This window comes from Leptonychotes weddellii, chromosome 1, assembly GCF_054177405.1.
Source record: "Leptonychotes weddellii isolate Sample4059 chromosome 1, ASM5417740v2, whole genome shotgun sequence".
In the NCBI taxonomy this organism is placed as follows: domain Eukaryota; kingdom Metazoa; phylum Chordata; class Mammalia; order Carnivora; family Phocidae; genus Leptonychotes; species Leptonychotes weddellii.
Genome location: NC_138369.1, coordinates 28167449 through 28184137, shown reverse-complemented (window position 1 = coordinate 28184137; position 16689 = coordinate 28167449). Strand labels below are relative to the sequence as shown.

The 16689-nt window shown below is 39.9% G+C and overlaps 1 protein-coding gene across 1 annotated transcript in view; it reads left to right on the top strand.

The window, feature by feature from the left end:
• Nucleotides 1-16689, top strand: part of MAGI1 (membrane associated guanylate kinase, WW and PDZ domain containing 1) — a 576983-nt gene that overhangs the window by 341076 nt on the left and 219218 nt on the right. The window contains exon 2 of the mRNA XM_081805817.1: nt 7030-7146. Within this exon, the coding sequence (XP_081661943.1) occupies nt 7030-7146 (117 nt within the window). The remainder of the gene's footprint in view (nt 1-7029; nt 7147-16689) is intronic.

The window sequence follows — 16689 nt, the reverse complement described above, 5'->3', positions numbered from 1 at the left end:
CCCCCCCCCCCCCCCCCCCCCCCCCGTCCTTCGTCTTCTCATCCATTTCCTTTGTCCAGGCCACTTCTGGTCTTGTGTGATCAGCAACATTGGTTGCACAAATTTCCCTATGCCCGCATTTTGTTTATAGCTATTTCTAAGTAATAGACTGGGTTTTATGTTTATGTGCATTTTAAAAAAGAGTAAGTAGTACTGAACCACATATATACTGACAAACTGCTACTAGCAGAATCACCCCCCTCTATCCTGACCCACTACACAGCTGTAAAAGGAATCTTAACATTTACACCAGGCCTTCTTTACCTCCCTGACTGAAATCCCTTCAGTGCATGCCTACTGAGCTTAGAATAAAATGCAAACTCCTTATCATGGCCGGCAAGGCACAGAATGATCTGCCCCAGCTTCTCTTTTTAACCTCACTGTGTGCCACCCCTGTCCGAGCTCCATGCTCTTTCTCTGACACGCCAGCCTTTTTGATTTCCAGACATTGGCACCTGCAGTGTCCTCTGCCTAGAATGCTGGTTACCCCACACTTTGCAGAGCCTACTTGCGTCTTGTCTTCCTTTACTTCTCATCTTAACAGTGACCTCTGCCTAGAGGCCAGCCCTGTTCCTTTTTCCTAAAACATGCATGTCAGTTCCTGTTCAGGAGCTCTGTGTTGTCAGGCTGTCTCTCCAGGGCCCACAGATTTTCTGGCTGTAGGCACTTAATAAATATTTGTTGAATGAGTGAATGGATCTCCTCAAGCGTGTGGATGTATTATAAGTGTATCTGTGTGTATCCGTGTGTATATGTACGTGTGTGTACACAAGGCCCACAGCACCAGCATGTTAATGGTGATACACATGAAGTTACAGTTTATTTTTAACCTTCTTTGTCGTACTTTTGTGTATTTTTCAAATCTTGTAATTAATCTATAGGACCCTTTTTATTGTGGTAAAATATATATAACATAGAATTTATCATTTTAAGCATGTTCAGTGGCATTAGGTACATTCACACTGTTGTGCAACCCTCACCACCATCCGCCTCCAGAACCTCTTCATCTTCTCCAGCGGAAACTCTGGACCCTTTAAATACTATCTCCCCCATAATTTAGATTATTTGTCCAGTAAACAAAGTGTTAAGAAAAATGTATTAGAAAGAAACGAATAGCACAATCTTTTTCAGACAAAACTCATTAAATATATTTCAGATTGTAAGTTTAAGTGACAATAAAACTAGCTAATATGTATTTCAATTTATAATTTTGTGTTGTTTTTTTTTTTTTAACAAAAAGCCCTATCCTTTATAAATGCAAGCTGCTGAACAGACACAGATCTTTTTGCTGTAATAGCTCACTGCGGTACAAACCATTTGTGTTGCCTTAATAAATACATCTTTCCTACAACTATAATCATTCCTTGAAGAAATTGTGTGCTAAAGCATTATCACCTGGAAGTGTGATTAGTGTAATATCCTTATGTAAGTTTTCCTCGGCATTGAAAATTTGAAACGTATTAAAGTCTAAATTCTAGTTGTAATGAAACGCTATTCTTTGACCTTCTAGAGGTAGATGTTCTGGAGCTTATGTGACACAGTTATGTTTTGCCTCCTCAGTTAGAAATGGATGAATCAAGAGGACTCCAAAGTAACATCTCTGGAAACCTAGTGCTTGACCGTGAAGATTATTTCTGTTGACTAGTGTTCTCCCTTAGGATCTGTACGCTAGGAGATAGAGATCAGACCAAGCAGAGTCCCCTCATAACCCATCACTTTGAAAATGATGCTTCTAGTTGAATTGGCAGAAAACTATCTAGCATGTGAGTGGGAAACTTTGGAAAAATTACAATTATGTTTAAGGGATCATTTCATGTTTCAGTAATAACAAGCAAAATTTGCAACTTAAGTAACTGATAAAGGAATCATATCCAGAATATGTAAAGAATGTCTTTCCAAAAATAACAAGATGGCCCACTAGGGAAATGCACAATGAATATATGAATATGAATAGGCAAGTTACAGAAGAGGAAACGTAAAAGAAAAAATATGTATAAGAGACATATATGAAATATGTATTTGAGATATGTGTGTGTATATTATATATATATGCATATATATATAATAGAATGTTCACTGTCACTAGTACTGTAGTCCCCCCTTATCTGTGGGGGATACATTCCAAGACTAGCCCTAGTGATGCCTGGAATGATGCCTGGAACTATGGGTAGTACTGAACCACATATACACTATGTTTTTTCCTGTACATATACACATTTGAAAAGAAAAAAACTACAATGGCATTTATTATAGCATTATTCTATTGACCACAACATTGGAAATAATTTTCTACAAGGGATACAAAAGTATTATATTTTTTAAATGGAATATTATACCACATTTAAAATAATTATGAAAGGTTACATCAGTTGACATGGTTAAATTTCTATAAACTAATGTGAATGGAAAAAGCAGAGATACATTGTTGTAAATTTAAAAGACAATTTTGGATACAATGATATGAAAATATAATGGCAAATCCAGGACAGAGAGTCAGCTCCATTTTTGTCATTGAAATCATAAAATTATCTTAAAATAAGCTCTGAATCCTTTTCTAGGAAAAAGCTCCATGTATTTCTGACCTATGTTTTCTTTTCCATTTGCAAAATAAATCTTGGATTTCAAAGAAAGCGAAGATGCTATGACAAACTCTCTCTCTAGCAATTTATTATTTCATTGGCTCACTGCCTTGACAATTAGGAGAAGATTTATAGACATATCCCCTGAATAATTGGCAATTAATTTGAGATTAGATGCCAAAAAGTACAGTATTCTTAATGTAATGGGAAGGTTGAGGCTTTTCGCTTACAAATGTCACGGAACACAGAGTAAATGTTAACCACCAACATCATTAACCCTACCCTTTTGCACATCTGCAGTTTTAGTTCGATGATCATAAACTTTAGCTAGCTTGGCTAGTTTCACTGTAAAGCTCAAGTGTAAACCGAGAGTGTCTATATGTCTTAAGAATGCCTTCCAATCTATAAGCCCTTGGTTTATCTTGATAGGTACCTGCTGGTGATCCATAAGAATGTGTAAACCTGGGATGCCTGGGTGGCTCAGTCGGTTAAGAGTCTGCTTTCGGCTCAGGTCATGATCCCAGGGTCCTGGGATCCAGAGCCCCATGTTGGGCTCCTTGCTCAGGCCGGAGCCTGCTTCTCCCTCTCCCTCTGTCTGCAGCTCCCCCTACTTGTGCTCTCTCTCTCTCTCTCTGTCAAATAAATAAAATCTTAAAAAAAAAAGAATGTGTAAACCTGCGTTCTATATAGGAAAAAGAGATACTGTATCCTGAATCTTCTTTGGGATTTTCTTTTGACTCGAACAGTACATTTGGATCCCATAACATCTTTTCTACTCATGGTTCAGTATCTTTCTAATGTCTACAACTGTGGTCTCCTAAGGGGAATATAAACTCTAGGTCCTAAACAATGAAGATTTTGCTGGTAAACATTGTTATCCTTTTGGTCGAATTCCAGGGTACCTTATACCTAGAGATAGAGTTGACAGGTGTGACTATTAAATATCAGTGATTTACCAGTTGGTTTCATCTCAGCTCCAGCACAGTGCCAAAAATATATTAAGTATGCACTAAATGCTAACCAACTTATATATGTCCAGACAATTTTAGCACAAGTAGAGGGGTTTTTTTTTTTAAGATTTTATTTATTTATTTGATAGAGGGAGCTAGCAAGAGAGCAGAAGCAGGGGGAGCAGCAGGGGGGGAGGAGTAAAGGGAGAGGGAGAAGCAGACTCCCCGCTGAGTAGGGAGCCAGACCTGGGGCTCCATCCCGGGGACCCCAGGATCATGTCCTGAGCCAAAGGCAGACACTTAACTGACTGAGCCACCCAGGTGCCCCACAAGTAGAATTTTATTCCTTTCCAGAAACTCTAGAAATGTCCTTTAATCCAAATTTCCCTATGCCCGCATTTTGTTTATAGCTATTTCTAAGTAATAGACTGGGTTTTATGTTTATGTGCATTTTAAAAAAGAGTAACAGCCCATCTTTGAACTAACCTCAGCTCTTTCCCTCTCACCTCAACAGTTGTCCCCTCTGCATTGTCATGACAACTTCCATCTTTCACTGAGTGCTTTCTCTGTGCCAGGCACCGTTAGAACCTCATTTAATCCTCTTGACAATTTTGTAGCCGAGCTACTGTGTTTTCAGTGCTCTATTTTTGCAGATAAGGTTCAGAGATTACGCAACATGCTTGGGTTCTCCAGCTAATAAATGGTGGAGTCAGGCTTTAAACCCAAAGCCTTAGTCTTAACTACTAAGATTTACTCTATTTTTCTTTCTGTTCATCTCTCCAAGGGGAAATTGAGAATTAAGCACTTAGAACAGTGCCTATCACATAGTCATTCAGTAATTATGTGTATATTCTTAAACCTTTGAAATCAATTTTATAAGTGTAATATACATACTATAAATTGCATACCCCTACACACAGTTCCATAAATTTTGATAAATGTATAAACCCATATTATCACTGTCACAATTAAGATTTTCTATACTGGCATCCACTTCACAAACTTCCCTTGTGCTCCCCTTTTTAAGAAATGTTCTATGTTGAAATCATTTTAGACTCTCAAGAAAGTATAAAAAATAGTACAAAGATCCCCTGTACCCTTCACCCAATTTCCCCTCAATGATAACCCGTTACATAAGTATAGTACAATTGCAAAGCCAGAAAATTGACATGGGTACTCTCCATAGATCTTATTCCCTTGTGCACCTTGCAGTTAGTCTCTGCCTAATCTCAGCCCCAGGTAACCACGGAACTGCTCTTTGTCACTATAGTTTAGATTGTCCTAAAACTCTCTATATAAATGGAATCATACAGAATGTTGCCTTTTGTGTCTAGCTTCTTTTGCTCAGCATTATGTGTTTTAGATGCATAAATATTACTGTATGTATTAGTATTTTGTTCCCATTAATTGTTGTGTTGCATCCCATTTGAATGTAGTAGTTTGCTTACCCATTTATCTGTTGATGGACATTTGGGTTGTTCCCAAGTTTGGACTATTACATAGTGAATAAAGTTGCTGTGAAGATTCATCTACAAGTTTATGTGTGTGTGTATGCACTTATTTTCATTTCTCTTGCATAAATAAGAATGGAAATGCTGGGTCATTTGGTTAGTGAAGGTTTAACTTTATAAGATACTGCCAAATTCTTTTCCCAAGAGAATGAACCATTTTATATGCCCACTGACAGAGTTCCTTTTGTTCTACAATCTTGCTAACACTTGATACTGACAGTCTTTTAAATTTTGGCCATTCTAGTAGGTATGTAGTGGGATCTCACTGTGGCTTTCATTTGCCTTTCTCTGATAATTAATGATATTGACTATCTTTTTATACAGTTAGTTGGCCAATCATATAGATTCTTTTGTAAATTATTCAAACCTTGTGCCCCTTTGGGGGGGGTGTCGTGAGTGGATAGGTAAATGTTTGTCTTTTTTATTCAACAAATATTTGGTGAGTAATTGAATATTTATTAAATGACCTAAGATTGACTTAAATATATCTGTTTTCCTTTTGACTAATTGAAACCTGAGGTATAATACATCTCAGTAATAGTTCAAATTGGGTTTTATTAGTCTATTCTAAAATGATCATCTGTAATAGGGAATCTTGTTTTGAACATAATATTAAAATAAGGATCAGTAGTTTCCTGCCCTGCATGGGACATATCATCATCTTAACCATCACTGTCATCCTCATGATTTATTCTTTTTGACCATAGGGAAGTTATCATCCAAAGACATGAATTCTGTGCCTCACATAGATACTGCATTGCTACTTTGTTTCTCTAAGGCTAGAAATGCTCTTACCTAATTTTTATCTTGTCTAAAAATGGAAGGACGATTTTAGCCTTGTTATTTTTAGCTGTCACTGAACCATCTTTCTCCATTAAGAATAAATGTTAGCTAAGTTGATCTGTAAGCTCTGTGTTAATACTGTAGACTATAATTTGTGTTTGTAATTTAAAAAGAACATTTGGTTACCTTCTCCTTTCTATGACATATTTTTGTAACAATAATATTTTTAGCTATTGTTTTGTTTTGTTAATGTGGAGAATTACAAAGAAATACACAGACCCACCCAGGTAACTATTGGTTATACAATAGTTAATGAAAAAACAGTATGTATCTAGTGTTTGGAAATCAACACAGGATCATAAGATCTATATATCTGTATGTGTCTGTAGAAAGAAGAGCGACATCTTCTGTCTTATTTCCCAAGCTCATGTCCTTCTACCCAAAGGAAACTGTTGTTAAAACTTTGTGGTGATTCCTTATAGCAAACAGGTTCTCTCTTCTTTATTTCTTTTTACACGAAAGGAACCAGACACTATGCACTACTCTGCATATTTTCCTTTGACACCAACACCTGCAGATCTAGCTTTCTTGGAGTAGTTACTATATGAATGAACTGTGCTTTACTTAGCTGATCCCTTGTGGGGTTTTTTTCCAGGTTTTTTGTTTTTCTTTTTATTTATTTGCTGTTACAAAAATGCTGCAATAAACAATACTGGAGATGGTGCAGACTTTTGCAAGTATATTTATAGGGTACATTTCTACCAATTGGATCCCTGGTCAAAGAACATTGTGTAATTTGTCAGCTATTGATACATTGTTCTCTTTATGGTTTCAGCCATTTACTCTCTCTTTAATAGTGTCTGCAAGTGTCTACGGCACATATTTTAAATGTAATAGCCTAGTTTAAATTCTTTGTTATTTGAGCCTTCTAGTATTATGTGAAATGGGACCCCCAAATTAATGCTATTTCAATGCTGTTTTATCTTTATTACATTCTAGCTTGCTTTTTCCTTTGCAGAGGAAAATCTGAAGTCAGTCCTCCTAATGACTGAGGTTGGCTGGCTACAGTGGCTTGAGGTGGCATTCCCACACACAACTCTCCAGCTGCTCAGTCTCTAGGAAGCCCTGCTGTTGATGTGTTCTGTCTATTTTATATATTGCCTACAGGAGGAAAGCTGAACAAGGACCTGCGACATTTCCTCAATCAGCGGTTCCAGAAAGGGTCTCCTGATCATGAGCTCCAGCAGACCATAAGGGATAACCTTTATCGCCATGCTGTGCCTTGTAAGTAGCCAGTTTAGGGCAACTTACTGCTGGGTGGGTGTGTGGAAAGTTGGTGGAGCCAGAAGAGCTCACCAGGTGGTTCTGGAACACTGGTCAGTCGGCTTGCTCATGTAGTGACTCCCTAAGTCCAGGGAATCATAAGTGACCGTGGGACATGAAGCATAGCGCAAGGTGAATTACTTGGCTTTCAGGTTCTGGCTCTGCCACGTACTTGCTTATAATGCCAGGTAAATTAATTGTCCTTTGTCAGGGCCAGTTTTCACATCCGTGGAAAGGACATCTGAGTCATACTAATTCAATAAGACTGTTAGGAAGAGTCCAGGGGATGAGGCACGTAAGTACATTTTGCAAAGTATGGGCATGGTGTAAGCCTCCATAAATGTTAACCGTCACTGTTATTAATGGCGTGGACCAGGCCAGAGGCTTTCAGATTGATCTCTGCAGAGATCAGTGAGTTCCTCATGGCCCCTCAGCACAGAGAATGCCTCAATGGACTCTCTTTTTCCCCAACATGACCCGATTCATAGGTCTGCATTTCATGCATAATTTTCTTTGAAGAAATAGTTTCCACCAATTAAAAACTCAAATCTCACAAACCCATTAGATCAGACCAAATCTGAGAAAGCAAGACATGGAACACAGGAGCCATGAAAGCAAGGTTTTTGTATTGAGGGGAGGGAGGAAGGGAAGGAGGAAATGGGGGAAGTCAGTCTATGCGGCAGATGAAGTTGTAGTGAACTATTACCATGTTCTACCAAACTGCATTCCTATACAGCTAATTATAAGGTAGGAGTCCTGGGGAGACTTAGAGTGATTTCATTTTATTTAAAATTAAGAAGAAAGAATGATTTTGGTTTTAGTACTTGAAATTTTTCTCTTCTATTGTTACCCAGTCCTTCAAAGCTTGAAATTTTATTTTTTTAGCAATGACATTTTTTAACCAACAAAAGCGGTAAGAATCATTTGAAGTTGAAGGTACCCTGCTTATTGCTGTGATTTGTTTGCTATAATGGTTTTTCTTTTCTTCTTTCTTTCTTTCTTTCCTTTCTTTCTTAATAGTATTTTTCAAGGGGTGTGCTGGAGTCCTAAGTTTCCTGATATTACTGCAAAATGATAAACAAAACTTAATGTAAGCCACTATAGATCTGCAGGGACTTAGGCCATAAGTCTAGACTGGGACCTTTAAAGATCAGGTTCTAGAATAGCCTTCTGCTCTTCATTTTACTTATTAATAAAACCAAGGCTCCAATAGGAAAAGAGGTTGAATGTAAGGGACTTGGGTCAGTGCCCCAGGGTTGTCTCTTTCTGCTGAGTGGCAGAGCTACATTTGAAAGAGAAAATGTGGTGATAATGCATTAATCCGAATCTCTGGGCCTCAGTGCTTTTAGTCTTTCAGAACTGGAATTGAATGCTGTAACCTTATATCCTACTAATAATTCTTTACAATTAGATTAATAGTAATTCCTAATGTTAATCCCATGGGTAGTGAAGGGATTATCATTCTTTTTATGGATCAAGAAACCAAGGCACCAAGGTAAGCCAATAAAAAACAAGGCTGAAGTTGACCAGGACTTGCGGTCTCCTGAGTCCACCATTGTCCTGACTCTTCTCCACTGACCAGTTTTACCCTCGGAATGACTCTTTGATGTTGGGATTTTTACTACCCAGTTTACAGATGAGGAAGCAGAGTCACGGGGAGATCAGGTCACTGATAGGTGTCTGGTTGCGTCTTCTGGACTCTCACCACCCAGGGCTGCTTCTGTAGCAGTATTATAGTTGCTGTGATGTTCTGGGATGGCAGGTTGAATACAGTTTTGTAGAATTCGGTACTTGCAGAATCATGAGTGTTCTCTGTGTAATTTTTCCCCTACTTAGATTCCAATTTAAGAAATGGGGAATGAAGCAAATGAGCACACCATTTCTTGACGCATCTGTGGTGTTACTATGGTTACGTTTTGGCATGCTTTCCCATTTATTTTTTTTCCACTGATTTATAGGACCTGACTGTGAGCTAAATGGCTTGATTTTAAGCTTACCACTCTATAGGAATTGGGGCAAAAATGACCTCAGCCTTTTAAAAACTGTAGAAAATCATGTTTTGTCTTTGCATGTATAAAGCCTTTGGTATTAATGTTTCATTTCTATGAAACCCATGAGTCAGGAATTGGGAAGGTCGAAATGGTCTTTCTACTAAAAGGGAAAACAAGTACCATTTCATTTTACATTTCCTTCATAAAATGGGAAGGAAATTCAGAAGAGGTCTGTTTCTGGGTCTGGTACAACGTGTGAACCTTTGAACATGAGTAGACCAGGGTGACTTGGGATTCTGTTATAGGCTTGGAGAACTCAAGCCACATTTGTGTTTATTTTGATTCTTTGGTCCATGTGATTGGTAAAGCAGAACTCTCTAACAACCTGTTGTGCCAACGGATTAGGAAGCCATTCATTTGGAGAATACATCCTCCTGATTATATTGTAACAGTGCCACAGGGAAACAAGCTCATGTGATCTGCGTTTTCCAGAACTTCCTGCTGCTGATATTTTAGTGACTTTAAGTATTTTGAGAAGGGATGACCTCATGAACAGGTGCTTGCGAGTTGGGGTAGACATCTTTTTTTTCTCTCTCTCTCTCTTTAAATATTTTATTTATTTATTTGACAGAGAGAGAGAGAGAGAGGCTGGCAGAGGGAGAGGGAGAGGGAGAAGCAGGCTCCCTGCTGAGCAGGGAGCTGGATGCAGGGCTTGATCCCAGGACCCCGGGGCTTGATCCGAGGACGTCAGGATCATGACCTGAGCCGAAGGCAGACGCTTATCCGACTGAGCCACCCAGGTGCTCCTGGGTAGATGTCTTTTCTTATACATTTTAGGAGGTTCACTTGTCACTAGAAATTAATAAATAAAGCCCCTTGGTTCTCAAGTTCTTTTTAGTGTCATTATAGCACCACGATGGTTTTATCCTAATTCCTTGGCAGACAGTGCAGGTAATAGGATCCCTATTTTACAGGTAAGGAAATGGAGCAGGAAATGTGACTTCCTGAAAATCCTACCACTCCTAAATGCCACATTACTCACTTCTCACCCAATGCTATTTTAATTTTTCTTATTTTTAACAGCTTTATTGAGATACGATTCACAAACCATACCATCCACCCATTTAAAGTGTTCATCCAGTGCTATTTTTGCTACAGTTCTTATCATGCTGCACTCCCCCTTTATTTTGTCTTTATTCAAAAACTTTTATTATTTCCACAGTATGAAAAAGGTCATCATCGTTGAAATTTAATTATATTTACCATTGAAAATCACCACCAAAAAAAAGAAAAGAAAAAAGAAATTGAAACACCCAAACCAGAATTATGACAGAAAAGAGAACTGGATTGTGGAGTGAGTCAGAAGCCCTGGTGTGAAGTCTGAGGGCTTTTCTCTTGCTGTGTGGTCTGCTGCACATCATGTACCCTCTCTGAATCTCATTTACTCTTTAATATAAAATGGAAATAGAAACACCCACTTCACACATTGTCTCACCAAATGTCAACAGTGTCCCTAAGAGATGGGTCTATTAGAGGAAGCAGAGGCTCCGAGAGGTTAATAACTCGCCGAGGGTCACACAGGTTCACAAGTAACATGGTCAGGGTTAACCAGTTCTGACTCCCGTGCCGGACATCTTTAATAGTGGTGTGAATAGAGCAGTATAACATGGACCATTGAGATGAGAAGAAGCAGAAAAAAAGTTACTCATTGCTGAATTTTATAGTTTTAGCTATGTAAAATCATGGGGTTTTATGGCAGTGGGGCCTGTTTAAGGCACCATACCTTAAAAATAAGTATCTTCTCTCTGATTTTCAAGTAATTCACTGATAGGTGCAATAGAATTTTCATAGTTCTTTAATGGTGATCCAGCTTTTAAGAAATCATTACAGGATTCTCGTGGGATATCTTGGTTTATCTTATTGTTCATTGACTCTCTTCTTAATATACCTGTGGAAAACCACCTTTAAATAAATGGGTTTGAAATCCAGGTAAAACGTCATCTGCATTGCTCACTTCTCTCATTCCTTAGAACCATCTGGATGATAGTCTCGTCTCTGCCCCTCAAATTCCCCTACATGGCCAGCCCTCCTTCGGTGCGTCAGTCATACAAACGTTATCCATAACCCCGAACACACCTGGTGCCTTCTCAGGAGTGGGTGCATGCTATTTCCTTCTCTTTCCCTACCTTGCCATTTGACCAGCATGCAGCCTTCTTTTATTTTTTTAAAGATTTTATTTATTTGACAGAGAGAGAGGGAGAGAGAGAAGCAGGCTCCCCATGGAGCAGGGAGCCCAATGCAGGGCTTGATCCCAGGACCCCGGGATCATGACTTGAGCTGAAGGTAGGTGCTTAACCGACTGAACCACCCAGGTGCCCCATGCAGCCTTCTTTTAAACTTGAACCTGAATGCCATTTCCTCCACAGATTGGGCCTATTACTGTCTTCACTGCTGCTGGAGCTACGGACCGTGACCCCCTTCCAGCACCCATGCCTGCTTGCAGTGCCTTCTGTCTGTCCTATTAGAATCTGACTCTTCTGAAGTCAGGGACTGTATCTTCCTCAGCGAACAGCCCATACCTAGCTTTGTGCCCGGACCATAGAATAAATATTTGTTGAATGAATGAGCAAATGAAGAAATGGGTGAAGTTGCTCTTTGTTGTTCTTGCTTTATTTTTTCCTCTCGGTTATTTAACATTTAGAGAAACAGCAGAGCTGCTTTTGCCATAAAACTTTCAGAATAAAAGGCAGCTCAGAGGCTTGAGCCCCGAGAAGGCTGATAAGGACTCCACTGATTACTTGGCTGGTAATCCAGACCCAGAGGAAAGAGTCCGGCTTCTGTGCACTTGGAGCTGGAGTGCCCCTTCTCAGCTCCTCCTAATTACAGTCTAGATAACAGTGTACTTCCCGCATTGATGGCCTTCTGCTTTATGACTTCTTGTCCTGGCTGATGTGACAACATCTGAGATTCTTGCTTTGGAATGGCCGCTTTTCCTGTGAAGATAAAGGTGTTACCTGACAGGGCTTGTCATTTACTGCACTGCTGCTGTCAAAGCGAGATACAACTCATCCAGTAGTACTGGATCTCTGGAATGCCGAACGCCACCCCTCGTAGTCTGTCTCCCTTTTCTGGGTGCTCATCTTCCTTTTCAAGCAAAGGTCATCTGAAAGAGGAAAGGATAAGTCAGTTTTGTCCTGTATCTTAACACTGTGTGTTTTTCTTTTTAAAGATTTTTTTTTTTTTTTTGAGAGAGAGAGGTATCAGTGGGGAGGGGAGGGGTGCAGAGGGACAGGGAGAGAGAATCTCAAGCAGACTCCCCGCTGAGCATGGAGTCTGAAGCAGGGCTCGATCCCAGGACCCTGAGATCATGACCTGAGCCGAAATCAAAAGCTGGATGCTCAACCGACTGAGCCACCCAGGCGACCCTGTACCTTAACGCTTTGTTGATCAAGGCTCTCATTGATACTGAGACCATTGAATCTTGTGTAAGAGGCATTGATCAGTGACTTAAAGGAGTTTACAAAGGGATTAAAACTATTTGATCTACAAGACACTTTAAATTTGATGTGGTAAACAGAGGTGACCCTGGTCTTTCTTTGTAGAGGGGCCATATTCAAACAGGCACCTTAGCATCTGCTAACAGTTGGCATCGTTGTTATCTTGCATGTGACTGTGACATCGCGGACACAAATTACCTTTGGTATTGTTTGAACCTGTGAGTGTCTCTTAAGCACAGCCATCTCCAGTACTTCTTGCCTGGAATCGAACCATTTTTGCAATTGAAGCTGATGATAGAAACTAGACCAATTTATCAGCAAGAGGCCAGGACAAAGGCCTGAGTGCTGGAAAATTCCCTCTCTCCTGGAACGTGCATCTCTGTGTTCAGGTTGTGTTTGACACAGTGGCAAGCTTCAGGTCATAATTCATGAACCAGACAGTTCTGGAAGCCTCCCCAGGACTGATCGGGTAAGAATCACAGGAAACTCTCTCACTGTGGTTATTGCCTTTGTCCTATAACCAAAGTAAGTGCTGTCTGAAATAAAAAAGGATTGTTTCAGCCTTTACAAAGCCTGGCCTCTTGCAGAAATTGGCCGGTAACACCCGTAGAAGCTCTCTGGTGTGTGGACTCCTGCTGTGTACGAGGTGCCCTGCCACGATGCTTACGTGTGTGTTGTCTCTCGTGCTGGCCTCGTGGAGGACAGACAGAACGTTATGGATCTGACCTCAAGCCCACTGGACTGGTAAACCCTGCCTCTTTTCTATTCAATCGCAAGGGTTTGCTGCCTATAATACAATCAGTATCTGCCCTCATTCCTTCTCCATCTGTTGTCAACTCTTTCCCTCCCCTTGTCCTTTACTCATTGGTACCGTGTTTTCCCATGTGTCCCCAGCTGGTCTGCAGTCTGGGGACTCCTCCCACTCACTGACTACCCCCTTACTGCCTACACCTGACCTTGCCTTCCTTCTCCATCAAAACTTATTTGTTCTGGGGGTTCCTTGGTTGGCTCAGTCGGTTGAGTGTCTGGCTTTTGGTTTCTCAGGGTCCTGAGATCGAGCCCCATGTCAGGGTCTGCACTCAGTGGGGAGTCTGCTTGAGATTCTCTCTCTCCCTCTTCCTCTGCCCCACCCGCTGCTCATGTGCACACACACTCTCTCTCTAAAATAATAAATAAATCTTAAAAAAAAAACCCAACACAACTTATTTGTGCCTGGCTGGCTCAGTCAGGGGAGTGTATGACTCTTGATCTCATGAGTCATGAGAACTCATTAGGTATCATGAGTTCAAGCCCCCCGTTTGGTATAGAGCTTACTTAAAAAAAAATCAACTGTATGTAATAAAACTTAAAATAAAAAAAATTATTTGTTCTACATTGATTAACTCTTGGGTTGTCCTCAAAGAAGCCAAGAATTGGAATGAAGAAGTGAATGGTTCATATTGTGGCATAGGGTTCTCCATCCTCCATTATATGTATCTTTTAACAGGTGACTTTAAATGCTATGCTGCTAGAAATAGCCTATATAACGGGATGTCTGGCAACAAAGCAGGTTCATGGGTAGGGATGGATTCTTATGCTTTTGATGCATTTTTGTACTTTTTATAATGGTTAACACAGTGTTCTATGCACAGAAAACACTTTAAACACAAGATTGTATCAAGGGAATTTTCCCCTCTGCTTGCTGTATCACTTCTCATATATAGTCCTATTCCACCAAGTATAAGCTGGGATAGGATTTGTGTTTCACAAAGTAATGCTATGGTCTAGGCAAAGAGTGCTGTGCCAAATTAAAAAATAATGGGATGAGAAAGAATACTCTTGGTTAGATGTAATTTGGAGTTAGAATCTGGGCTCAGATAACTATAAACAGATTTTCATCGAGATGAATGCCTGGTGGGGTGTTGAAGGGTTGTGAGGGAAGTGGGTATGTTCTTTGTTACTCTCATAACACCTGCCTGATGAAAGCCAGGTGCACAGCACAGGTTTGCGACAACCCAAAACAAAACACCACTTCTCATTCCTGGAGTGCCCGTCAAGGAGCATTGAAGCCCCTGGTGTGGCATCTCTTCGGCTTCTCCTTGCCACAGGAGAAGAGAGCTCTTCCCTCAGCAAGTTCATGAGAAGGACCTGGTCACTCATGACTCGGACAGTTCTCTTCTCCTCGGGGCTAAAACATTCAGGTGGGAGGGGCTTTCAGGAAGGGAAGCTGGCAGGATCTACCAGTAACCACTTCTGTTAACCTGGGCAGGTTACCCAGGCTTTCTGGAGCTCTGTTTTCTCACTACCTTTTTTGATGTTTATGAGAAGTACCTAAGCACCCAGCAGTGAGTATGGCACTTCATAGGGCCTCCAAAGGTCCTCTGTTCCGGACAATCTTCTTTTCTTCCATACCCCTTTCCTTCTCATTTCTAACATGACTTGTCCAGTCCAGCATTCTCCTTTTTTTCTTTGCAGGCTCTCATTAGGCTTTGGGCCTTATTTATTTGATTATCTTTTTAAATGACTGTGATAATTTATGTGATTCTTTTCTGAGGGAAACAAGCTAAGTTTTCAAAAATGATATTCCAGGGGCTCCTGGCTGGCTCAGTCGGTAGAGCATGCAACTCTTGATTTTGGTATTGTAAATCTGAGCTCCACGTTGGGTGTAGAGATTACTTAAAAATAAAATCTTAAAAAAAAAAAAAGATTTTTCCAACATTTGTTGAGTAACAACCCAACACTGGATGCTAGATGAAAACCTAGTGAAGATTAATAATTGGATGATTTAGCCAATAATAGGCATGCTTGAAACAGCACATTCTCTGCATATTCCCAGCATCAGCTAATTCCCCAGTGTTCTTTTTCTTTGTACTTCTTATTATATGTTGTTAACCCTAATTGCCATTGTATATTTGCTGAGTGGATGGAGTCATATTGGAGAAAAAAAAGGAAAGAGAAACTACAATCTTAAAAGCGCCTCACACCGGACTTGATTTATATGTGTTGGTTAATAGCCTCATATAAACATGGCTTGACTAGTGTTCTTTCTTGTAAGGTTCTCAGGGGCGTAGAAAAAAGGAAAGCCACAGGAGTTTAGATTTAAGTTTAATTAGAGTTGATATAATTGATAATCTTCTTATGAAAATGTGTTAGCCCAGCCTCACTGTTTAATAATAACCTCTATCATTAATCCAGTGTCACTACACATACCAGCCACTATGTTCAGTGATTTACAAGTATTGTCTCTTTTAACCCTCTCCAAACCCTGATGAGTTTAGTGTTTTCATCTTTGTATTATGAGTGTGGCAGTTGAGGTGTGGAGAGCTTAGTGACTTGAGTGTTGGAGGATGCACAGTTTAATAATGATGGAACCTAGATTCATTCCAGTTCCAACTGTTCCCAAGAGTCCAAGCTCTTGGTTTATTTCTCTGGGTACATCATCTTAAAAACCATATTTTAAATTAACCTATTGAATTTGAAAAAGAGTCTTCTCTTAATACCATATGGATTAGTCCTTGGCTGGGTGTAGGATACTAATATATCTATTTGGCAGACATGTTAATTTATTTAATTGCTTTATAATTCTGGCTGAGATTTTTCATCAAGATGTGTTGCAATTATAAAGCAATTTCCACAGCAATTTATGTAGGGACATGGAAGTTTTCACATTATTTTTGCCATTTATTATTTTAAGAGAAGGTTTTATCAAATTTTAGCTTCCCAAGAATCATGAGTCAAGAGAATGAAGTACAATATATATATTTTTTTTATTTTTTTTATTTTTTTTTATTCTTATGTTAATCCCCATACATCATTAGTTTTAGATGAAGTGTTCCAAGATTCATTGTTTGTGCATAACACCCAGTGCTCCATGCAGAATGTGCCCTCCTCAATACCCATCACCAGGCTAAGCCATCCTCCCACCCCCCTCCCCTCTAGAACCCTGTTTGTTTTTCAGAGTCCATCGTCTCTCATGGTTCGTCTACCCCTCCGATTTCCCCCGCTTCATTCTTCCCCTCCCGCTACCTTCTTCTTCT